General features: G+C 40.4%; 1 protein-coding gene across 4 annotated transcripts; it reads left to right on the top strand.

Moving 5' to 3' along the window:
- The first annotated feature begins 268 nt into the window (after nucleotides 1-268).
- On the top strand, nucleotides 269-26,084 carry TBC1D31 (TBC1 domain family member 31). 4 transcript variants are annotated; one of them, XM_061995416.1, is made up of 22 exons: nucleotides 269-517; nucleotides 2,133-2,279; nucleotides 2,851-2,966; nucleotides 4,762-4,940; nucleotides 8,514-8,665; nucleotides 9,087-9,246; nucleotides 9,482-9,682; nucleotides 10,856-11,032; nucleotides 11,827-11,906; nucleotides 12,007-12,153; nucleotides 12,431-12,564; nucleotides 13,563-13,696; nucleotides 14,271-14,450; nucleotides 16,186-16,418; nucleotides 17,006-17,158; nucleotides 18,221-18,356; nucleotides 19,264-19,356; nucleotides 21,139-21,279; nucleotides 22,270-22,464; nucleotides 23,396-23,546; nucleotides 24,472-24,585; nucleotides 25,805-26,084. In XM_061995416.1, exons 1-22 carry the CDS (start codon nucleotides 354-356, stop codon nucleotides 25,990-25,992), a joined length of 3,375 nt encoding a protein of 1,124 aa, XP_061851400.1. In that variant the 5' UTR covers nucleotides 269-353; the 3' UTR covers nucleotides 25,993-26,084. The 4 variants fall into 4 exon arrangements, 3 of the variants coding, with proteins under 3 accessions (XP_061851400.1, XP_061851401.1, XP_061851402.1); XM_061995417.1 differs by having other exon boundaries at nucleotides 23,396-23,459; XM_061995418.1 differs by lacking the exon at nucleotides 22,270-22,464 and having other exon boundaries at nucleotides 23,396-23,459.
- The last annotated feature ends 74 nt before the right edge of the window (nucleotides 26,085-26,158 follow it).

Here is a 26,158-nt window from a genome sequence, read left to right on the forward strand (position 1 = left end):
CCGTGGGCTGGGCCTGCTGCCGGCCCGTTCCCCAGAGCTCGGTCCGTAACGCGGGAGGGAAGCCTGGAAAGACGCATTCGGTGTCCCATTGAGCCTTCTGACCAAACTGTCTTCCTAATAGGACGCGTCACTGTGTGACAGCAACCCTGAATAAAGCGCGGCCCACACCGTACCGCCCCGCTCTTCCCGCCCCGGCCCCCGCCTGGTGCCCACGAGGAAAACTACAACTCCCGACAGGCCCCTGGGCACGTCGGGCGGGGCGGCCCGATTCCCCAACAGGCTGATATCTGAGGGGGGGAAGGCCTGTCTCCTTCTTACTGCCTTGCCCTGGTGAAGCGGGAGAGGGCTGTACCATGCATCTGGCGTCCCCCGGCGCAGCGGCCGTTGGACGAGCCCTGAGGGGAGGCAGCGAGCGCGGGAGCGGCGGTGCCGGGCCGAGAATGGAGAGCTCGGACGTGGGCGGCCGCCTGCAGGGCCCCATCTGGCACCGCAAGCACGGCCCTGAGGCGCGGCGCGGGTAACGGCCGGCGGGGCGCGGCGGCTGCAGGAGCCAGGGCTGGCCTGCTGCTCTCTGCTGCCGCTTCGGCCGGGGCCGGATCCCCGGCAGCCGTGGTCGCTGCAGAGGAGGGGCGAGCTGAGGGCAGGGAGCGGGCGGGCACGGGGTATCGCGGCGCCCGAGGCGGGGGCAGGGCCAGCCGGAGCCCACCTGAGCGTCTGCGGGCTGGAGGGGCAGCCCGGGTATGCTCGGTTAGATAATGGTAAAGATATTGCTGCTGAAGGTGAAACCACCGTGCCCAGAAATGCTCACAACTTGGCTGGGCAGTTACCCCATTTAGGTTTTTTGTTTTCATTATACTGAACAAAATACCGTGGGGGAATCCCCCAGAGTTTAATTAAAATGTGAAATGCCATGAACATATTGTCTGGCCCAAGCTGAAGAGCAGCATCATGAATGCAGCTTTGGGGTAGCTGTAAAGTGTTTGACCCAGGGAATCTGGTGATGCAGCTCCATGCGCCCTTAACTTCATTGTCCTGGGTTAGTTTAGTGGCAAAAGAACTTTTGAAAGTCGGAGAGCAGCCCTGAGGAAGTCCTGGAAGATGCTGGAACCACACTGACAAGTACTCTCATTTCAGGGTGGTTTTAAAGTCAGAAGTCATGCTTAAATTGTGGGGGTTTTGAATGAAATGAAAGACCCTAACATCACTAAATGTTAAATATAATTTGAAATAGCTTAACATCTTTCTGGGTTTTATGGCCTTTCCCTTTTATTGCAGAAAAGAATGGGCTTCACAGAGTGAGATGCAATTAGTTTTGTTTCTAGTCTGTACCATAGCTGTGTGGCCCTTCTTCCAGTATTCCCTCACACTTTATAACATACACCAGCAGTTCTAAGCAACAGTGCTTGGCTGCATATGCTGCACTTTTAGAAACTGATGTCTTGCCTAGCTATCAGTATCTTATATAGCCATGGTCACATGCCCAATCAGCCTGCCAATATCCTGTGCAGTTTTAGATACTTAGTTTGACTCTGAATTTACATCCAATTCATTACAGGAAATAATTGGTTTACCCAATGTTGGACAAAAAAATAATCCAGGAATAGCAGATCTCCCAAATCTTAATATTCTGCTTCCTGGAAAAAGCTTTGAAAGAAGTAGTATTAATACAGCTTTCCCCCCACATCTAATCTTGAGTGGTTTCTTACAGTAATTTGTAGCTGTTAAGTTTTCTAGGTTGGCTCTTCACTATAAAGGAACAAGTTCTCTGCTGAGTGCTGAATTGGGTTTTCAAATACATTGGTATTATTACTCTTATTAGCATATTTATTACTCTTATTCATTAATAATATAAATGAAAAACAGGTGCCCATGTAAAAGGAGCCATGTAAAAGGATGATGAGTGATGGATTCCCCCACCTACTTTACATGTCTCACAACTACCTTCCAACATAGTGAATGACTCCTTTTGTTTAACATATTTTTTTCTATTTGAAAGAAATGTTCTTCCTAGAACACTGTGAATGACAAGAATTGTACAACCATGAGCTGGGAACATTTTAAGCCTAGATCTTGGAGAAATAGTGATAATAAAATGATTCTGAGCATGGCTGTTTTGCTTGCTTTCTTCACAGAGTTATAGTAAACATAATTCATAGTGTCAAAGGATACCACTCAAAGACAATACGTTTTCTGAATGTGGCTTTTGACAGTTCTGGAGATTCTCTACTTGCTGGAGACCACCAAGGGAACATCTATGTTTTTGACTTGAATGGAAACAGGTAAGAATAATTCTATTGAGACATTTTAATTATCTTGACAGGTGTAACATTCAGGGATATGGAATTTGCTTGGACAGCATGCCACAGGTCTAGTTTTAACCTTCAGTTTTCCATGAATGCAGATGTAGACAGTAGTTTGCTCAGAGCTGAAACTACAAGACAGGGTTTGCTGTAGACTGTCTGAATGTTAGTTTATTAGTTTAGCTGCTCCAAAAGATCAGAAGTTTGTAACTCTAAGATGAAAAGATAGCTATTTCAAAGAAGTTAAATACTACACAAAAAGTTCTTCTTTGGACAGTAGCGATCAATTAATAACATGAGCCATGAATTATAGTAAACTAGGCCTAGTATTGTCATTTGCAGAAAGACATTACTCAGTCTTTTCATTATTACACTTCTGAATTTTAAATGATTAGCACTGATTTTATTCTTATTATGTGTTTTATTTTCTCTCTTCTTTTGAGCTCATTTATGTTTTTCTCGCGGTGACATATATTAAAACTGATGAAGTTACTGCTTCACTTGACATGATAAACCAAAGTTTCCTGACACAGTATGTGTTTTGAAATAGGTTCAAGCTCGTTCAGCGAACACTGCAGGCTTGCACTGCTTTGGCATTCAATCTTCACAGAAAGACAGAATTCCTGGTGGCTTTGGCAGATTATTCTGTTAAGTGCTTTGATATAGGTAAGGTGAAATTTGAAGACTTACTATCTGGGTTGCTATGAAAACCTGTATGGTTTTAGTTTTGATCTCAGTCTTTTAATAAGTTTTGTTGATAGAAACCTTACTGTGCATTTCATGCCATCTTGTCTAAAAGTTTGGGCCCACATGGATTATAGTCCTGTGGTTTGTCAGAGTTCTTGTTCCCACCAGATCAGGCAGGTGTCTCTTCACTGAAGTCCGGCACGGGGTTGTGATTATGCATGTTACCTTTTTTAAAAGCAATGCTGTGTATATTTGCCTAGAATGAGGTGATCTATGTAAATTCAACTCAAAATCAGTTGGCTGTATTTTAGTTTGCAACTGAACCAGTTAGTAACTATATTTACAGCCAAGTATTTGAATAAAGTGACAGTATACACTAAAAGACCTGTCAGTGCTTTTAAGTATGCAAGTATATCTGTATCCTTGTTCAAAAGCTGTGTATCTCTGTCTTGATTATAAGTTAAATGGTGAAAGGCACTGACAATTCAATATTATTCATAAATTAATCTTAACCTATCAAAAACTGCAGCTGCAGTGCCTCCTATCATCTGGATTTAAGTTGTTTTAAAAAGCCATAGGAATCACTCACCTGCAAGTTGAGGATTTAAGTCTGATATCATTGAAGATTTTCATCTAATACACTGTTTCTCAAAATAAAGGAAGAGTCAGAATTAAGGTCTGACATCCTCTGGGTTTTTCCTCATCCTTTCAACCCCAGTAAGACCAAACTTGGGTTTTGGATGTACATAGAGAAATCCCCAGAGTCCTGCATGTTTAATATGGTGCTGTTTGCAGATACCAAATCATACTGAAGAATGTTTTAAAATATAGATGCCATTTGCATAAGTCAGTATTGGGTGGTGAACTATCCTTAGAGGTGTCTTAGATAATCCTTAATTGGTGGGTCATACTCTGTAATCCCATCTCATCCTCACAGGTGACAATAGCTTTAAGCATTCAACTGTCTGTAAGCGCAGCAGAAACTTTGGCTGTGGGGCTTTATGAGCTGCTTTATAGCCATTCCTTATCTTTGATGCCACAGCAGTAGGTCAGCTGGAACCACCCCATGGGCTGTCATGCAAACCACCCAACATAAATCAGGTGGTTGTCACAAATACAGTTTGGTAGCTGAGGGAAGATTAGTGGTCATGCAGTCACAAGCGGGAGACAATGTAGTCAGAGGAACCATTTCATTAGCACGCAATCCACAGCAAAAAAAATGCTTAGGACTCTGAAAGAGTTAATGAGGTGTCTTACTCTGCCTTTCTATAGTCATAGCCTGTTGTCATTACACATTTCTTGCTTGCATTTGTAAACAGCTGCATAATCCTTCATATGTATTGTCCACAACTCAAAACAAGTGGAGAATTCTAACTACAGCATTTGGTTTCAACTTCTAGAGATCATTGTGAGTGTCCACAATGGGTAATCTGCCCACAAAATGTGCTGAACTTACCTGATCACAGTGTTTGTGGCTTTTTAGATTGATTCTTAGGCTAAATTAAACAACTCTGTACAAATCAGCTTTCTGTGTAGAACTGAAAATAACTTACAAAATTTCTTACTTGGAGATGAGGAGGTGGTTATGTTTCTCTATGGTATAAATAACTGCATGAAGACTTAAACCTTTGTGTTTTGTTTGTTGGGCTGTGATTCTAAATGCTCATATGCCAGGCACCCTTAAAAGCATAGTGCTGTAATAGGGGTAAAGAAGTAGTTGTTTCACTTTGAGTGGCTTTCATATCTTGTTCACTTTGTTTGTCAACTCCTTTAGAAACCAAGGAGCTGGTTAGTTGGATGAAAGGGCATGATTCTTCAGTGTCTTCCATCTCTGTGCATGGCTCAGGCAGGTATGCAATCACTACATCTACTGATACAGCACAACTGTGGGACTTGGACACCTTTCAAAGAAAAAGAAAGCTGAATGTTCGTCAATCTGTGGGCATACAGAAGGTGAGTAAAGAGCAATTGCTAAAGGATGAACAAGTGTGTGTCAGTAAACGTTAACACCACATGTAGTGGTGTTACTACCTGGTTGATAGTCCTGATTGACAATAAACTAAACATGAGCCAGCAATGTACCCTCATGGCCCTCAATGCCAAGAAGGCCAATGGCATCCTGGGATGCATCAAGAAGAGCGTGGCCAGCAGGTTGAAGGAGGTTCTGCTCTCCCTCTACTCTGCTCTGGTGAGGCCTCATCTGGATTCTTGTGTCCAGTTCTGGGTTCCTCAGCTCAAGATGGACAGGGAACTTCTGGAGACAGTCCAGCGCAGAGTCACCAAGATGATCAGGAGACAGGAGCATCTTCCTTATGAGGAAAGGCTGTGGGAACTGGGGCTGTTCAACTTGGAGAAGAGGAAACTGGGGGGAATCTCATTAATATTTAAAAATATCTAAATGGTGGGTGTCAGGAGGTTGGGGCATCACTTTTTTCTATAGTAGCTAGCAACAGGACAAAGGGTAATGGAAAGAAGCTGGAACACAAAGTTCCACTTAAACATAGGAAAAATCTACTGTGTGGGTGAGGGAGCCCTGGCACAGGCTGCTCAGGGAAGGTGTGGAGTCTCCTTCTCTGGAGGTCTTCAAAACCCTCCTGGATGTGTTCCTGTGTGACCTGATCTAGATTGACCTGCTTCAGCTGGAGGACTGGACTAGATGATCTCTCAAGGTCCCTTCCAACCCTTACTATTCTATGATGCTTTGTTAAGATCTCAGTACTTGAAAATAGTTTTTAAAATACACCTGAATCTTTTCTATGTTTTTTTGAGTATATCTCCTTAACTGTCATCCTATCCCATCACCCAGACCACTGCAATCACGACTCAATAGTTGTGATCTGATGAAAACTTTCAAGGAACCTCCATTTTGAAGATAGCCCAAACGTGACCCAATTTAACCTGGAAGATGGAGCCATCTTCTAAATTGACTCTGCTTTACCTGGGAGTGGGCTCACAGGACCTCCAGAGATTGCTTCCAACCTGCATGTTATTGGGCTTTAAGCGTGGTGTTAAAAAACCAGTTTTGATGGCGTAATGGTAACTTCAGACACTCACCACCACCTACCCTGTTCAGCTGCTTATTCCAAAGGTGTTTTTCTTTCTGTACATGCCAAGCGCTGAATGTGGGAACAAACAAAGCTGAAAAGTAACTCAGTAAAAAGAAATTGTGGTTTGTTTGCTTCGATTTGCTGCACAGACACGCTGAAACAACACAGGGGAGGTGAAAAAAATGACGTTTGACAGGGAGTGGTTTAAATAGGCCTTCCTTAGCGTTAGGCTCCTTGAAACAGGTCTGCCAGCGCCACCAAATGTCGAACTTTGGCATAAGTGCCACAGAAATACCAACGCAGCGTTGCTAACACGTGCTGCCCTGCAGTGAATAGTCTTACAAATGCCACTTCAAACCAAGGTTCTCCTCAGGCTGGTCACTAACAAGCCGTGCTGATTTTGCAGGGAACAAAGTTATTCATTTGAGTATCTTTACTGTGTTCTAGGTCAGGCATAAATATTTTCAGCTTGAAATAGTCACCTAGCAATTACTGTGGAAAATCATGCATAAATGTTTGTTTGTTTGTTTTTCTTAAAACTGTTGGGTAGTGCATGTTGCTAAAATAATTATCATGTCTTCCCTCCAAAGATGGCTGCATTTCTTTAGTGAACAGGATTTTTCTACTACTCAGTGTCTTTCTTTCTGTAGGGGTTTCTTAGTGATAATTGGCTCTTGGAATTTGGTAGAATCAGGATGTTTTAGAATGGAAACAGCCTTTAAATCCAAACTATAGTGACTGTGATTGAATTAATAAATCACCATCTGGCAATTTGGAGCCTGCATTTTTGGTTTTGCTCTACCATTTAATGTAGAACAGTATTCAAATAATCCAATTTATCTAGACTTAATTTTTCTGTCTTTAAAATAGAGATAATGATGCTTACTCCCCTGCCATATTTTAAGACATATAGATAAGTCCTTTATTAAAGATCAGATTAATCGTTAGACCACAGCCCTGACACTCACTGTCCAAAGTTGGATTCTTGCTTCCTATCTGAGCCATCATAGTAGCTTCACACCAGGCTCTGTGATGTACTTTTTGGTGCCTCTTCGCTTAAACTCAGTTGCACTCCAACAGACACCTTTTGTTAAGCTGGCATGGGGCAAAGCTGTTTTAAAAAGATACTGGAATAGTGGATGGGCGAAAAAAAGGAAAAAAAAAGAAAAGAGCTAAGAGGTGACATCTATAATGACCACTTTCAGAGCATCACTGCTTACTCAACAGCTGCTCATGACTGTCTTGTGGTATTTTTCTAGGGCAAAGCAGAAAATGAGAAACTCTTCAGTATTCTGGTTTACCAAAATTTAAACTTCGTCCACCTGCATGATAGGCATCTGCTCTCAATTCATTGTCTAGACTTCCTCTGAGTCTCTGAAGGAGGATAGACTGTTCAGTCTGGCTCAGGATAAATTATTCTGGTAGCTGAGGTGATTCTTTCCCCACAGGTAGCTTTTGCTCACTGTCAAGTTACTTATTTGGTCTGAACATCCACCTTTCCATCACTAACATTCAGCAAGATCAATCCCATCCCACATACCCAGATTTTCAAGGCCTCTAGAGACCATTCTGACCAAAGCACTGAACTTTGTAGCAACGACTGTTAATCTCAGACAGTGAGTACTTCAGGTAGTCTCTCAATGTTCAGATACCAGAAGACATTTTCAATCTAACCTTCAAAATTATAGGTACAGGGAATTTCCTGAAGCTGCACGTGCTGTGGCCAAAGTAGAACCTCTGATTTGAACCAATAATTTATCATTAAGCAAGAATGTATCTGATGACATCCAAAGTGGTAAATAATCCTGGGGTTTTTCTTACTGAAAGAGATTACACATAAACAATAAACATGTTCAGAATATTTGAATATATTTACAAGCTTTTTGGCTTTCTTTTTGTTCGTCTTCACATCTGCATTTCATAGTTGGAGAATACATCACTAAACTTTCTACAATATTTCTTCTATTGAATAGTACATAAAACTAAGGGGCTCAAATCTAAAGTTGAATGTTTCATGGAGTGCATTTGCTGGCTCTTGGTGCTATTTGAATGCTGAAGACAGTTTGTAGAAGATGCAACAAGCAGTTGCTGAGTGAGCAGTTCTGGCTCAGGTCTCCCATCCTCTCCCGCTCCCGAGTTCCTCTTCCCACTGTTAATGTTACATCTTCTCTGGCACTCATCAGAAACCTCCACACAACAGTTTAACACTCATAAAAATAACACAGATAAAGGTTTGTGTCATTTCAGTGAGCTAAGCTGACTTACCAAATGGTGCAATGTGTTCTGCCCAGGCTGTACCAGGGCAAGGGACTCTCTGCCTGTGGGATCTCAGCCTGCATCACAGCTGCCCTAGGCAGTTACAGTAACAGCCCTACTCTACTGGTTTCTTGCTGTGTTTTATTTTGTTGTGCAATTTGGTCTAATTTAAAGGGCACTTCCTTGACAGAATATTCTCTTCTCCTTTTCTGTATTCTTTCAGGTTTTTTTTCTTCCATTGAGTAACACCATTCTCAGCTGTTTCAAAGACAATTCTGTTTTTGCATGGGAATTTGATACTCTTCACTGTAAATACCAGTTGCCAACTCCTGTAGAAGGTTCTGTATTACTTTATAAGGTCTTTGCAGTTACCAGGTAAATTGCTATTTTAAACATTCTAAAGGCAGACTATAAAAATTGTAGCTTTAAAACAGGTTTTCTTTCCTTATTTTAATAATATATGAAAGTATTGGACTGTATGCCTTGATGAGCTTTTGATTTCTGCTGTGACTGACACTTTGAGCAAGGATCAATAGCAGTTTTTATTATAGTCCCATAGCAGTTGGAATAAAGTAAGTTGATATTTAATGACCACTAAAATAAGGTTTAAACTGTCCTTTACAAAAGCAAATTGTATTATTTGAAAGCTATTTTACTGTTTCAGGAGAGTATGACAGAAATAATGACAGACTGAAAAGTCATTTGAGGGCATAGAAGGAAATGTATGATCTTTCTCAGCTAATGCTAACTTGAATTATAGTATTCTGATGGAAATTTTACCTCACGTGTGATCCAGAGATGGTCGGATATTTGTAGCTGGTGGAAAATCAAACCAACTTCACTTATGGTGTTTAGAATCAAAGCAGTTGATAAGAATAATCCAGATGCCTGCAAAAGTACGAGCTGTCCGTCACCTGGAATTCCTCCCTGACAATTTTGATGGGGGCTCCAGTCAGGTCAGTTTTTTTTTTTACACAGCTTAAGACCAGAGTATTTGATTAGTTGATGCAACACATGCTTTGATATTGAACACGTACACTAGGGATATGGGCCCATACCATACAAAAGGAGAGTTACTATGTTAAATGTTTGCTCAGCTACTCTTCTAGTTGAATGGAATATCATTGCTGAATTGGGTATTCCTCTTTGGTTTACACTGACTATTAAACAATGAATCCTTTTAACTTACAGGTCCTTGGAGTGCTAAGTCAAGATAATATTATGAGATTTATCAATATAGAAACATGTAAACTTCTGTTTGACATTGGGAGTCATGAAGAGGGAATTAGTACAGCAACAATTAGCCCCAATGGACGGTATATTGCATCAGTGATGGAAAATGGTAGCCTGAATTTATACAGTGTCCGAGATTTGACTCAAGAAGGAGATAAGGTAGAGTGTAAATCCCATTAAACTTGATGCTTGCCTATGTAACTTTTGTATCAGAAGTAGTTTGCAGACATGAGTTGGAGTGCCATGTTTAACACTATAAATGATGAAAAAGTGATTTGTAGAGATCCTTTCATAGTTACTCCAGCCTGTCAGGTAATACAATGTTTTTAAGGTGTGTGAGTGTGTGTATATATATCTATGTATCTGTCTCAATCACTGTGTTTCTGGTGTTGAGAGGAGGAAGAGATGGTGTTTCTACAGCTAATGATGTTTGTGGGAAGACAGAAACAGCAGAACTGTGCTGCTTCTGTTCCATTTCTTGTAGGAAATATTTTGCGACTGATGCTTTCTTAAACTGCAGGCACCAATGGTGTTTTTGTTGCTGTGATTTTGTTCTTCTTACTATGTTATTGGATACCAACATCCATCATTATGGCACAATCATACTCTTAATCCTTCCTAAATAACAAACATTCTAAATACCAGTTCTTATTTTAATAAAGTAATTTATTAATGGGAGTCAAGTTTCTAAATCGGGAATTCCATATATCTTTAATCACCAAGCCTTTGAAGTAAACAGTAGGCAGCTTTGGATAATGATGGAGTTGGAGCAGAGGGAGGATGTGTAAAGATGTCACACGTGCATTCCATTTGCACTTTTGCTGCCGGTTTGACATGAACTGGGATATCCACTTTGTTACTTGCTTTCCCAATCTCCAACGTCAAATTAATGCCTCCCTGACACTGAAGACTAATTAAAGTTTCTAAAGGCCTTTTGTACTCTTTTAAACTGGTGTTACAGAAATGCAAACTCTTTGAGTGACATTGAAAAACACACTAAAGTAAATAACCTGAACAGTACATGAAACACATTTGTACTATCTCAATTATATTTTAGTGTTTTCTAAGCAAGGAAACAACATGATGTTTGAGTTGCTTTGAAAGTTACATAAACCTTCCCACAGTCTTTGTAGTTTATTACAGCAGTTTTATTCACTTGCATACTTACTCAGGAGTATACAGCCCATATATATTTATTTCTGGTATAAATATGTATTCTTCTTACTCTGTCCATCAAGCCCAAAAATATGGCATATAAAATAAAACATAAGTTATGGTGTTATTTAATCTATCTTACAAGATTTTAACCAAGGTATTTTCACTTAACATTAGCCTCCACCACCCATGTTCAAAGTAGTAGAAGATTGGTCCAAACTCTCGTCAGAGCCAAAGAAACTGACAATGAGAGTGACTTCGGGAAGGCCAGAGTGGCCTGGGAAATCCAACGGAAGCAAAACTCAAACCAAATTGCTAAAACTGCAAGTGAACACATCACTTGAAAATAAAGAGGTAGGAGGAAGTTGCAAGTATTTTGTTCATTGATCTGCAACATTTAAATTTCATTGCAAAAAGATACTGAGGCACTTATTTGTGGCAAGTAGTTAGTCACTTAGGTGTTTGAGCAGAGAGGGTTAAGGGAGTTTTAGTACCATTTCCTCTCTCTATTTAGCCCATACTCCCATATTATGGGACATAGCTAGAGCTGCCTCCAGTTAGATTGGGGTACTTCTAAAGTTGCTCAAGCAACTTGTGATACATTTGGATGTTTGCTAGGTCTGATCTGCTTCCCTGCTACTAAACTGGCACCTCTAAAATGTATGCCTAGAAGCCAGTTCATTTTTAAGAATTATTTAGAAGATACATTAGTGTTGCATTTCTTTTCCTTCTGTCATCACCATGCCATCTTCTGTCTCTGTCTTGCATCTCATATTTATATATATTCTCATAGATATATATACATATATCTGTATCTACATATATCTTTCTCTAACATACATCACAATATTATATATTCTTTATGGTTTGGCTGTATCCATCACTTAATTAGATATAGTTTAGTCCGTTAGGGTCTGATTAGCTTCTGACTGAAACCAATGGCAGCTCTTCTTTGAATTCAGTAGGTGAATCATCTTTTTATTTTTATTTCTTTTGGTTGTTGAAGTAGCTAGGATTATGGAACAGATAGCAGCACACTTTTTCTTATGTTATAAACTTCACTGTTTAACTGCTATCATCAATTAGAGTGCAAAGAAAGATTATGAAAGAGAAATACTTACATTTCCTCTTGTTCCCCTATTTTGTAGAACGAACTGCCAGGTGGATTGAACAAGAAACGTCTGCAGGCCTTATTAAAAGGATTTGGAGAATATCCAGCAAAGTACAGGTACGTTTGTGTGCGTGCTCATGCTTGCACAAAATACAATTGCTTGTGCTTACTGGCCTTTGAAAGAAGTTGCTTGACTAAGTCTGCATTTTAATTGCAGGATGTTTGTTTGGCGTTCCTTATTACAACTTCCTGAAAACCACTTAGCATTCAGTAGCCTAATAGATAAGGGTACCCACAGTGCATTTGTGAATATTCAAAATGAGTATCCCATCAAAAGTAGGAAACTGCTGAGAGTTTTACAGAGGTAAAATACATGTTTCTATTTATTTAAATCATATTGATTATTTTTTTAATGTTCATCTAGTATTCTGAAATGTATCAAGTAGCTGGAATGGGCTGTGAGGAGCACTCTAAAGTGAAATAGTAGTGCCCTCATGCAATTTTTGTTTCTATAACTTGTATAATCCTGCATCTGTTTTGAAGTTGACAATCTTTCTGTGTTACGGTTCTAAAATGCATACTGTATTTTTGTTTGGTTTTGGATCAGTGTTTTCTACAGCTTTGTTTGCCTTTGTGTATAGGACTTTATCAGCTCTAGCTCACTGGTCTGCTATCTTTGCTGAGACACCTTATATTCCTTTGCTAGCCTTCCCATTTGTAAAATTATTCCAGAACAACCAGCTGATCTGCTTTGAAGTTGTCGCTACAGTCATAGGTAAGTGGTGATTATAAAAACTCAAATATGCTGCAACATGTTTAAGCTTTCCCATGCAAAAGAGCTTTTCCTGATGAAATGAATGAGATATTTCCTAAGAGGTCACCAGGCTCTCCTCTGAAAGTGTGCCAGAAATGAATATGTAGCAAATGTATGCTTAAAACAAAAGCCTACTTGTAAATAAAATAAGAAATTAGATTTCCTTTTGAAGTCTTTCTAGCAAAAAAAGTTAGCAGTCTTAACAGTATCTGTAAAGTCTGCTCAGCAAAAACAAATGTATCTATTATATCATAACATCTCTGAGACATGAGAAAAGTCATCACACCCACCCTCCTCCTCACCCACTCCCAGTCAAAAGGGAATGATCTCTTTTAAGCCTTTACTGTGGTTAGTTGTCCCAAACATGTGGTAACTCGAAATTAGACATTTGGCTGAAAGCTGGCTACGGCTGTCTTCTTCAGAAACATTCTAAATTAAAGTGCTTTACACTTAAATTAGTTGTCGCAGCTGCTGCTAAGTCTACAGAAGATCTGTGCTGCCAAGCCTACATACCCACTTTGCAAACACATGCTGTTAGTGAATAAGTACCCAAGTTTACAGAAATTATTCTTAGGATGTTAAAAAATACTCGATACAGCCTGTAGTTTCATGAGACAGAAATATTGGGTTTAAGTATTCTCATCTGCCTCCAACCACTTTAGTCCCACAGCACACAGACTTTTTTTCATTTCATTCTATAGCCAGATTTACTTCCCCAGTCTGGTAAAGACTGTGCTGACACAAACACTTAGGCCAGGGCAGCTGGAGGAGCAGTGTAGTGTGGGAATGGTTTATGAATAAATGCTAGGAAAGAGGAGAGATGGGACTGTCTTAAATAGGTTTTGCTGCCTAGAGCTAGCTCTTAAATTCATAACCTTGATATCCAAACCTTAAGCTTGTCAAGAGTCTATAACTCTGGATTACAGTGGATTTTGGTGGGATTCTTTTTTTTCTTTCAGTTAATTTTTGTCAGCACTGGTTTGAGTATTTTCCCAATCCTCCAGTTAATATCCTTAGTATGATGGAAAATGTTTTGGCACATCATGACAAAGAACTACTTCAGCATTTAATAAAATACAATGTGACTTCACAGGTAATATTCCAGCCAACTTTTGTATATAAAATGTCACTGCAGTAACTGATAGTGCACTAGTCTTTTATTTTGACATCGTTCTTTTTTGAGGGAGTTTTCATTAAATAAGAGTGAATGCTAGAGTGAAGAATGTGTCGTTGCTTTCCTGCAACTTTTCCTTTTCTGTGATCATAAATCTCAGAAGTCCTTTGCTTTCAAGTCCACGTTGCTTGAAAATCTGCTCATCAAATTATAAATGTACTTTTTTTGGTTTAATTTTTCAAGTGGACATAGGGGTGATGAATTAATTTTGTAATCTCTATTTATCATTAGCGGTGGTTTTAGCTTCACAAATCTAAATAGAAGATTTAGACATCCAGTGAAATAAGAACTTCAGTTTTAATCACTGTATCTTAGTTTTGAATGTTTATAGCGGGTGATAAAACTCATCTTCAAATATTCAGCTTTAATTCCTGTTTCTTTCACAAATTGATACATTTTTGGTATAAGGGAAGAAAATTTCATACTGTTTCTTGAAAAGGAATGGTAAAATTTTACTAATGGATTCTCTTGTCAATTTTCCCAAATAACATAGGTTTATGCATGGCCTCTTCTAGAAACACTGTTCTCTGAGGTTCTGACAAGAGAAGAATGGCTGAAAGTATTTGACAATATCTTCTCCAACCATCCCTCGTACTTTCTAATGCTTGTTGTTGCCTATATTAAATGCTCCAGAGTTACCTTGCTTCACTGTAATCAAACAGTGGATTTTGAGGTAAACATCTTCATGTTTAAGTCAGTCATATGAAAATGTACCTGCAGACACCTGTAGAACATCGTATTTGTTGTTACAGAGGTTAGAAGGAGACGTTTCATTTCCACATTAATCTTTTAACTATATGATTCTGAACAACATCATCTAGTATCTTACAAAGCTACAATAAATGAGTAAAATATTGAGCAATTTCCTGCAGTTTCACGCAAATAGACTTATAAAAACTTTCTCATGCCACTGAAATGTCCATAGTTCATCAACCCAGCAATAATTCTGTGTCTTTTTAAGGGATCTAATATCGACATCTGCCTATGGAGATGAGACACGCTCATTCTTTCATACTAGGAAAGGCTGCGGGAACTGGGACTGTTTAGTCTGGAAAAGAAGAGACTGAGGGGGGATCTTATTAACATTTACAAATATCTAAATGGTGGATGTCAGGAGGTTGGGGCATCCCTCTTTTCTATAGTAGCTAGCAACAGGACAAGGGGTAATGGGATGAAGCTGCAACACAAAAAGTTCCATTTAAACATAAGAAAAAACTATTTTACTGTTGAGGTGAGGGAGCCCTGGCACAGGCTGCGCAGAGGGGTTGTAGAATCTCCTTCCTTGGAGGTCTTCAAGACCCACCTGGACATGTTCCTATACAACCTGATCTAGGTGACCCTGCTTGAGCAGTGGGGATTGGACTAGATCATCTCTAAAGGTCTCTTCCAACCCCTACCATTCTATGATTCTGTCGTGTTGTTTCATTGTTTTGCTTTCAGATTTGCAAAATTAGGCAGTATTATTTGATGTTCTCTGAAGCTATATGAAAATGCTTCTTTATGTTTAGCCTTCCATGAGAGGAGAAGGTTTTTTCATAGGAAAACATGTCTGCAGGCAAGCAAAGGGTTCCACCTTGAAAACGAACTTGTGAGCAGTCTGTTTGACAAACATCAAACATTATTTGTTACGTTTAATAGTAACCAATTTAAAGATTTCCTTGGTGAATAAGGTCTTTGACAGGAAGAATAAAAGAAGGACTTTGAGGTGCTGCAGCCTGTCCAGAGACAGGCAACAGTCTGATGAGGAGTGGCTGAGCTGGGGGTGTTTAGTCTTGAGAAGAGGAGGCTGAGGGGAGGCACGATCACTCTCTACAACTACCTGAAAGGGGGCTGTAGTGAGCTTACAGTTGGTCTCTTCTCCCAAGTGATGAATGATAGAACAAGAGGAAATGGCATGAAGTTGCAGCAGGAGAAGTTTAGATTAGTGATTAGGAAGGACTTTTTCCCTGTGAGGGTTATTAGAAATAGCACAGGCTGCCCTGGGAGGTGGTAGAGACCCCATATCTGGAGATATTTAAAAGACACGTAGCTGAGGTGCTGAGGGACTTGGTTTAGTGGTGGGCTTGGCAGTGTTAGGTTAGTGGTTGGACTTGATGATCTTAAAGATCTTTTCAAACCAAAATGATTTTATGATGATATGAATAGTCCTTCAAGAAGAACTCCTAAGCTTTGTGTTTGAACACTAGAGTCGAGGGAGGTTTATCCAGTGATAGGAATATCTGTGAGGACAGTTGGACACTCATAGTTTCACCTAACTGTTCAGATCTTCCAGGACTGACTTAATAATCTTTTATTAATTCGACTTTGGGGATATAGATCTTGCTAATTTACATGATAATTCACAAATAGGTGTATTCAAAACTTGCTTAGACTTTTGTTGAATATAAATGGAAACATATCTCTTGCAGTATTTCTTTCATCATCGTAACAACCTGGACATTAACGCTGTGATTAAGGAAGCTTATCATCTCATGGAGGCCACACCACTAGATATCCATCCACAACGTATGTTTGATGACTTCATACCCCTTACAAAAGGACAGTACCCTGTATTTAATAAATATCCCAAGTTCATCGTGGATTATCAGACTCAGGAACGGGAGAGGATCAGACAGGATGAAATTGAATACTTACGAGAAAGGTATTAATGTGCAAGTCGAAGGTGGTATCAGACCGGGAGGGGTGGGTGGCCAAAATTGCCTTTTTCTTTTGTAATGTGTATGCTTGAGAAGAGAGATAATTAAGACAATTCAGGAAGATGACTTTAATAGCTGCTAAAGGTTAATAGTTATTTGGTTTGACACATGCATCTTAAACAAGTCTTAAACAAGAAATGTTTGTTAATTCACAGAAAATATTGGGCTGTAAGTCTTCAAACTTGAAAGCCCATAAGTCAGAGCCTAAACTTCTATTGACCTTGTAGTGTCCAACTTTGTGAAGGGCTGGGAGCTTGTTACTGAAATCAGTGTGTCCCATGATACTAAGGCACCTTTAGAAACTATTTTTTTTGTTAAGGACTTGAGGAAGAACATATCTGCACTTGTCTGAGATGCCCTGTTTTGTGTAACAGTCAGTACCCTTCCTCACCTACTTCACCAGTATTTAAAGGGGGTGTCAGACTCTTTCACAACTTCATGACTTTCAGGAGGTCTTTGCTAGTACAGTCAGCAATTTCTAGGTAATATAGTAATTTCTTGATACTTGGCTTGAATTATTAATTCTGTTCAGGCAGTTAGCGCATGAACTAGAAGCTAAAGCACAGCAACAGAGAGCAGAAGATGAAGCCTGGTATCAGAAGCAGGAATTACTTCGAGAAGCTGAAGAACAGAGGAGAAAACTGCTGCTGGAAGAAGAAGAGAAGCTGGTGGAACAGCGGCAGAGGTATTATGATATAAGAAGCATTAGGGGCCTGGCTGCTGTATCCTGCTATTACATTTTAACCATGAGTAAGGAGAAATAGCCACTAATTTGTATAAATTGTAATGTGGGAAAACTGTGTGGTGTGGTGGGTCAGATTTTGGTGTGGGAATGAAGTGATCTGGATTGGATTACTGCCTTGCCTGAGGGAATGAAGCAGATTAGAGGCCAAGTCAATTCATGTTTTTGTCTCAGCTCTCAGCCTTTTGTCTGGTCTCTTCCTGTTGTGAATGCTCTGAAGCTGTGTGTTTTCACACTGAGACTTCAGTGCTGCACTGTACACTGCAAATGTCACAGTATCAGTAACTGTAGCAACCTTGCGTTTCTAGTGGATTTAGAAATAGTATATAGCAGTTACTGAGCAAAGAATTGTGATCGTGCTGAGGCTGAATTATTACTCTGTGCATTTTGCAGTTGTGAAGGTTTAAGAACATTTTGACATCTCTGTAGTTTCTTAGATCAACTACAAGTCACGATAGAACCATTTAGGTTGGAAAAGACCCTTAAGGTTGTCAAGTCCAACAGTTAACCTAATGCTGCTGAGTCCATCTCTAAACCATGTCTCTAAGCACCACATCTTCTCTGGGTTTTTTTTTTTTTGAGAGAGCAGTGAGCCTGTCTTTACAAACTAATTCTTGAGTTTGTGGTTTTGTTCCTTGAAAGAATCAGATATTTTCCAAATAAACTTAGGACTAATTTTGTGCAGAAAGAGGTATCAGGACACTGGCAGTTACTTTAAGGAGAAGTTCACAGTTCTGGATTATTGCAATATAGTGCTTATTAAAGCAGAACAGAAACAGAGCCAGAACTTCAAAGCTTAATTTGGGACATTGCCATTAGAGGATGTCTGTGAATTTAACTCTGTCTTGTAAATGCAAACTGGACAATTTACAAGAACGAAAGCAACTGTCCTTAGCTTTGTCAAGGAGCTCATACTAACAGATAACTGCAGTGCAAGTTAGTGCTCTTTATACTGACCTCTTGGATATACAAGTTCCCTTGTTTCTGTTTGTTTTGGCTTTGAAGACTAGCAGCTGTGAAAAGAGAACTGAAAGTAAAGGAGCTACAATTTTTAAATGCTTCAAGAAGGCGTTTTCTGAAGCACCAGCAAGATCAGCGTCAAATGGAACTGAGGCGCCTGGACGAGGAAATCGCAAGAAAGGCTGAGTATTGCTCAAGCAGATCCTTTCTGGAAGGTTTACTGGTGAAAATAGACAAGGAAACAAATGCAAAACTAAAATTTCAGTTGTTGCACTGTGATTTGTGAGCCCAGAGGTGTATTTAGCATGAGATAGACAGCTTTAAGGGGTAAATGCATGATTTAACAGTTTTATTTGGCACTTACCCAGTTCCACTGGCTTGCTTTAACTAGCAAAAATCCTGAAAAAAGCCAGATTCATCTGTATATTGGCAGCACTGAAAAATGTAATGAGCTCCTTAAAGGACTAGTGAATTCTCATCTGTCTGTGGGCTGTATATCCAGATTGCAAATGAACTCTGCCATTGATTGAGTGGCTCTGCAGCAGCCTCTGGCCCAGCCTGGTGCTGCTCCTGGCATGCAGATGCTGAGAATGGAAGTTTTTGAAAATCGTGAGCACGAATGGAGTCTTTGGAGGGCCATTCCCTGTGTCTCAGCACCACGCTTTGCAGAGCATAGTGCAGCCTGCATTTGTTTCCACAGTCTTTTCCTCTGTAAGATTTGTTAGCAGAGGATCTGCAGGGGCAAAGTGGCCGCTTCAGTCTCCATTAACTGTCCTCTGCAGCATTCTGGGCTCAGGGACACCTTATTTAATTTGGAGCTGCATCTGACAGGTTATCAGAGCTAGATCAAGCCTGATGTGACCCTAATATGTTGATCTGGATGCAAAACTATCCCCGTGCCTCTTCTCCACCTTGCCCTCTCCTTTCGCTGTGCAATGCTTTCCATTATTCATGGTATGATAGAAAGTTAACTAGAATTTAGAAGGAGGATGTGACTTGGAGTTTTGGGTGTTCTTGATATTGTTTTTTTACTAAAGAAGAAGAATTTCTCCTTTACTGTTTGTTCATGTGTTTCTCTTCTCCTCAAGGCATCCATGAGAGAGCAAGAAACAGCTGCCACTGTTCAAGATGTAGAATTACGACGGATGGAACTTGAAGCACAAAGACAGCTTTTTGAACAGGTAATTGTTAGGGAACTATACAGATATTTGCATTTAGTAGCTCTTCCTTTGCAAGATTTGGTTGTGTTGCTTCAACCAAACTTTGTGAGGAAAAAGGGGGGCTTTTTTTTTCTCTCTAATACCTTTTTGGAGTAAACCCCCTGTTGATAAAAGCATTCATAGAACTCACTGTTATCTCTCTTTCTGGGAGAAAATACCCATATCCTCCCTACTGGACTTGATGATCTCTAAAGGTCCCTTCCAACCCTACCATTCTATGACTATTTTATTCTACTCTTGTGCAGAAGTATTGTCTGGTTGCTGTATGATTTAGCTGTTTACTCATCTAGTTGACAGAAGCAAGAAACATGTAAATAAGAAATAAATCTATAATAATATGTTCCTCATCCCAGCAACTCCCACCTTTTCATCTGCAATATCCAGATACATCTACATTTTCTAGAGAGAACAGTATAGCAGATTGATGTAGTTGATGAGAATATGTTTAATTGCCAACAACATCATTAGGCAAAAAGGAATAGATCGTTCATGAGGAATGTGCAGTTTCTTTCTCAAATGACTGACTTGCAATTCAGAAAGATCACTATTCAGTAATAAAGGGGTTTAATCAAGAATACTGTTTGAAGTTAAATGAGTTAATTATTATAAATAATTATTATAAATTACTGAAAAGCAAGGCTGCCAATGGAAGGTTTTACTAATGTCTGGTTTGGATAGAAATAGTAAGTTAAGTGTTTAGAATTCACAGCTGCATGTGCCCATCTTGCCCATGTGCAGAACTGATGCATGCAGCAGTGGACAACCAGATAGCTAACCCTTACTGTGAAGCATGTGGCTGCTTATATTTTTAAAGTTTTTGGCCATAGACTTTTTATAACCCATACTGAGCAGAACTGGACTGAATTTCTTTTAACATTTATTTGTTAAATACACAGCCAGCTCTATTGTGACTACATAAGGCAAACCAGGCTAAGCTCGTTTGTATTCCAGTACATGTAAAGTCAGCTGTTTAAGGGATCTAATTCTACAGTGGTCATCCTTTTCAGGCTCAAAAGTTAGCAGTTAGTTAACTAACAGAGGATATGTCTTCCCACAAGAGTCTGGGTAGACAGGCCCATGCCCTGAACTGACCATTTCACTGCCCTCAGTGAGGGGCTATATTCAAGCTTAGAAGGGCGTGTATGTTAACTCTGCTTCAGCATCCTGCTGACACAGCTCAACAGATTCTCACAGGCCTGATAAGGGTTTGTGTCTTCTCCAGCAAACTGTGTAAATGTGCCCTTATCTTTGTGGAGAAAAGGTGGTGAGAGTTAAAATTCTGTTTCTGGATCTGTTGCTGATTTGTACTACTCTGGCAAATCATCTCTGCATTCAGGCTGCAGATGTCTTTTCCCTAAGTCCCTGTACCATGAAACATGAGTTATATTTGTGAAACATTTTGAGGTTTTGGCTAAAATGTGCCATAAAAGTGCAAAATGTTTTCATGATGAATCTAATTCATTTCACTTGTAATTCTTCTTTTATGCTTCACTATAATCCAGGGACTAGAATTCCATCAGCATCAACATGCTGGACCACTGTGATGACTTAGGTTTAGTGTAGTTCCAAGGGAATAAATAAAACAGCAGGGACTGTCCCTTTTTTTGGACAGTTATGATGTGTAGTGGGATGTGTGGTATATTCAAATACTAGCTTAATTAAATTTTAATAAATGTTCAAGACAGAATTGCAAATGTGTGTTAGTAGCTTAGCAGCAAGAACTGATGTTTGTGTGTTTGGCAGTGTCTAATCAAAGATCAAGAGACAGTTACAAAAGCAATGAAAGAAGAAGTGGATGCCCACCGAAGAAGGGTGGATCTGGAAGACCGTCTTATTCAGAGATTGATGGAAGCGGACAGAGAAGAAAAGCAGAAAGCTCAGATAGTAAGATGATGGGATCTTAACGTGTCTTTTGGGGAGTTAGTATGCCAACAAGTACAAGTAATACTAGTTATTAGTATTTTAATTGCAGTTAACTGGTTCAAGTTAATATGAAAATACTTCCTAAAAAATCAAATGTATAGGTACCTATATTAATAGACACTGACAGTATGTTTAAAGTTTTGTGGCTTTCAAAACTGACTGAAGTGTCCCAACAGCTATATAATACTAAGATTCTCTGGGCCTGCCATGATATCAACTTTCCCTTATTTCTTGGAACTTTGAAGGCATACAAGACTCAAAAGTGCTTTTCACAATAAGTCATCCTCCTGTTAAGGAACATGTTTTATTTGTAACCATAACAAAACAAAAGTAAGCCTCAAAGGAACTTTCAGTTGGCAGGAGGTTCAGCTGTAGAAGCTGTCTTCTAGATCCCAGTAATGAATGTGTGTAGCTTGACATTAGGAATTGTTCAGATTTTCAAGCTCAGAACTTAAAACTGCACAGTTGGAAAAATAGTTGCAGCTAACCCACTGCCCATATGTTTGGCATCTGCATTTATATTTTGTCTAGAAATAAACATATGGGACTGAATTTTTGTAAACAGCCTTTGATTTTTGAAAGCAGATGGATGTGGGTGGAAATATTGGCACTCAGGTATCAATCTTATGTTAACTGCACCTGTAAATCATATTAAATCCACGCTAGGAAAGTAAAATCCTCAAAATCATGGAGAGAGTTGATGCCTCTTTGCAAAAGATTTTTAAAAAGCAAATACTCCCAGGAAGGGAAAGAGTAAGAAGGATGAAGAATCAGCAGAAGCAAGCTGATGGGTGTGATGGTGTGATGGGGGAGTGGCACTGCAGGCACAATCTCCCAGCGGGGACACCAAACAGCGATACCAGAGAGCACTTTGATTCCTCTGACCTGATTTCTGTGTAAGGCTATGTACTCAGAGTAAATGGATTCCTGGTGAGAAAGATGTTTTATTAGGTGGCTGAAGAAAATTTAGCCAAAGCAGAGCAGAAGCTGCTGGACGTGGACTGGCAGCGGCAAGCGCTGCGTAAACTGCGGCTTGAGGATGCGGCCCAGGGAGAGCATCACAAAGAGCTCACCAGGCTTCTGCAGGACAACAGGCTGAGGGAGGCAGAGCTGCTGGAGGCCCTGAGGGATGCAGAAGAAAAAAGGGTATTTGCAATATTTCTTTTTCTAGGTGGGACTGACACAAAGGTCTTTTACGCATCACATGGCAGAGCATCAAACTAAAAGATGCTGAAGAAATACTATCCTAGGGATCTCCTTTCCTGTTTTGACTGGAAGTTTCTGGAAGCACTAGAGGAAATTAGTGATTTCTCCACTACTCTGCCCTGGTGAGGCCTCATCTAGAGTACTGTGTCCAGTTCTGGGGTCCTGAGCTCAAGAGGGACAGGAAACTTCTGGAGAGAGTCCAGCGCAGGGCCACCAAGATGATCAGGGGACTGGAGCATTTTCCTTATGAGGAAAACTGCGGGAACTGGGGCTGTTCATCTTGGAGAAGACTGAGGGGAGTCCTCATCAACACTTACAAGTACCTTAAGGGTAGATGTCAGGAGGATAGAGCAACACTTTTTTCTGTAGTGTCCAGCGACAGGACAAGAGGTAATGGGATGAAGCTGGAGCACAAAAAGTTTCACTTAAACACAAGTAAAAACTTCTTTCCTGTGCAGGTGAGGGAAGGAGCCCTGGCACAGGCTGCCCAGGGAGGTTGTGGAGCCTCCTTCTCTGGAGGTTTTCAAAACCTGCCTGGACATGTTCCTGTGTGACCTGATCTAGGTGGACCTGCTTGAGCAGGGGTTGGGACTGGATGATCTCTAGAGGTCCCTTCTAACCCTGCCATGGTATGATTCTGGTCTTAGGAAAGAATGTCACTAATTTTGTAAGTTCCTCTCCTTTTTTTTCTCTCTAACCCAAGACTTTTACCTTTCTCCAGATGTCTGAAGAAGAAATTTTTTCAAAAAAGAAACATTAATTCTGTTTAATAAGAGTGAAGTGTACCCTGTAATAATCCAGATGGTTTTACTTGTTGTTTTTGCCTTACTCCACATCTGTGGAACACTCATTTAATATCTCTGTTGCACAGTGGGAAGAAGTGATACAGAAAGAAGCTCAGCTGCAGGAAGAGCAGAAGGCTGCTGCTGCTGCAGGTGAGCACAGGAGGCAGTTTTTAGAAGACAAAACGAGCGATGCATTAGAATGGGCTGCAAAGCTGCGAAGAGAAGGTAGCTGTTTCGGTGAGCGTATAGGTAATGCAGTCCTCCTCTGTGGAGGCTGGCACAGATATTGGCATGATGGATTCAACAACTGAATGCAAAATGTCCAGTATTAGGGATAAACTTAAGCTTAACTCCTTCATATAAGTACTTTTTGGCAGTGTCCTCTCATGAGCCAATATATATCAGGCCAGGCTTGGGAATGTGTTTGATACCTAGCAGATGCAGTGACAGAAATGGCATTTTTGTAGGAGCTGAGGCTTAGATCAGCTTAAGCCAATCATAAAATCCCATCCCTCAAAATTCCTCTGTCAAATAACATCAAAAACAGCAAACTTGTGACCAACAAGTGACTTTGCCAAGTGTTTGTTCACAGGAGAAGAAAACCACGTTTATGAGCTTCCAGAATCAGCCAGTACATCCTTCTCAGGTGCTGCATTTGTGTGTTTTTGCAGAGATTTCTTCTATTCCCCCATCTCTGCAAGGCTCACACAAGATTAGTGATTAGTATTAGGACAAGGTGATTAGTATTGCTTTGGGCAAACTTTTTCAGACTTTGCCCCTACTTACCTAATGTTTTTAATATGGAGTAATTGGCAACTGCAAGTTATTAAAGTGGGTGTCTCCTCCTAAAACTGCAAGTACGAGTAGCCATATTTCACATGATCTTAGCGGCCCATTTGTCAGAGGATTAATTACACAGGAGGAAACAGCACGTGTGGAGCTGTAATTTCTTAAAATGAAGTGCAGTGATGCATAGCTTTGACCCGTAGAGTAGGAACGTTGACATCTAATTCTGAGTAAATTGAACTTGCCACTAGCTGGAGTGAGTGATTGCTCCAGTTTTGCTTCCTGGAGAAAAACCATTTCACCTCAAGCTAGAAAAATTCACTAGAAATGTATACACTTTTAATTGACAAAGAATCCTTCTCTTCATTTCCCCCAGAGAGGCTGCGTGATTTAAAGGCTGGACATACAGAGAGAGAGGCAGAACTGCAGATGCCAAGGTCTGGAAACATCTGTCTGAATGATTTGTCTGCATCAGAGTCATCATCACACGGTAAGTTTCAGAGTTAGGACCCTCCTTTCTTTCGCCTTTGACTTCAGAAACATGACTGGAACACCTCATTGTATGATTGAGTCATTGCTAGTTGCGTAGGTGTTTATTGGATTGTAAACCAGTTTATTGTTGTGTTCTGTTTTACACCCAAAAAAAATGTCTTTGCTACCAGGGGTGGGCAGGTAGCAAGTTCCTCAACTGTGTCATATTATAAGAGCAGTCCTATTAAACCTCATCTGACTTTAATCCCATTCTGACCTGATCCTGTTACCTATGCTTTTTCTGTCATGGTAGTTATGTGTGAATTGGGGCTGTTGAGATGTGGAACTGTCTGTCATCAAGACCTTACTGAGAGCTATAGTCAGGAATTACTCTGCAAGCATTTCCTCTGGGCTGTCCTAGCCAATGTGACCAGTGAAAGCACAAGTTAAAATCACGTGTGTCTTAGAATCATGAAATCGTTTTGGTTGGAAAAGACCTTTAATATCATTGAGTCCAACCACTAACCTCACACTGCCAAGCCCATCACTAAACTAAACCATGTCCCTCAGCACCTCATCTATGTGTCTTTTAAATATCTCCAGGGATGGGGGCTCCAATACCGCCCTGGGCAGCCTGTGCCACTCTCTAACAGCCCTCTCGGGGAAAACATTCTTCCTCATCTCCAATCTAAACCTCCTTTGGCACAAGTTAAACCCACTTCCTCTCATCCTGTCATTCATTACTGGGGAGAAGAGACCAACTCTCACCCACCTCACTACAACCCCCTTTCAGGTAGTCGTAGAGAGTGATCATGTCTCCCCTCAGCCTCCTCTTATCCAGACAAAACCATTCCAATTCCCTCAGCTGCTCATCAGGCTTGTGCTTCAGACCCTTCACCAGCTTCGTTGCCCATCTCTGGACACACTAGCACCTCAGTGTCTTGTAGTGAGGGGCGTAAAATGAACACAGTATTCGAGGTGCAACCTTGCCAATGCCAAAGTTTGGTGCTTATTCACAAAACTCCGCCTGCAATGGGAAAGATCTCTATGGACCTGCCATAGTGACCCACAAGCATCTGACCTTGGTGTAACAAAACAGGGGCTTTGCTTTTATGGGTCAAGTACAGTGGTACAAACCAAATAGCATTTCTATGCCAGAGATCTTGTTCTCTCTTGAGTCATAGCACTGATGGAAAACCATTAGTCGCAATATTAAGTCTAAGTCTCTTGTACTTCAGTGTCTTTAGACAGAAGACGAGAAGCACTGGCCTGCCAAGAGCGGGAGCTGATGGCAGGAGTCAGGCAGCTCAGGCGGAAGCTCACCTCCCAGGCTCGGACCAGACAGCCTCCAGCTCATGTCACAGCTACAGCGTGGACACCTTCAGATGGTTTGCTCTGCAGCTCAGCTGTCCTTTCAAATTATTAATCAGTAAAATGCTAAGTGTGTATAGTGTGGTTAAGGACTGATCATAGATTGTTTATAATAAAGGCCTTTGGAAATATTTTTATATAAAAATAAAATGCTAGCTAGAAAAATGTGTGCTGTTTGTAGCCTCATTATTTTCTTAGTAACTACAATGCTATTTTTACTT

This window comes from Colius striatus, chromosome 4, assembly GCF_028858725.1.
Source record: "Colius striatus isolate bColStr4 chromosome 4, bColStr4.1.hap1, whole genome shotgun sequence".
NCBI lineage: Eukaryota > Metazoa > Chordata > Aves > Coliiformes > Coliidae > Colius > Colius striatus.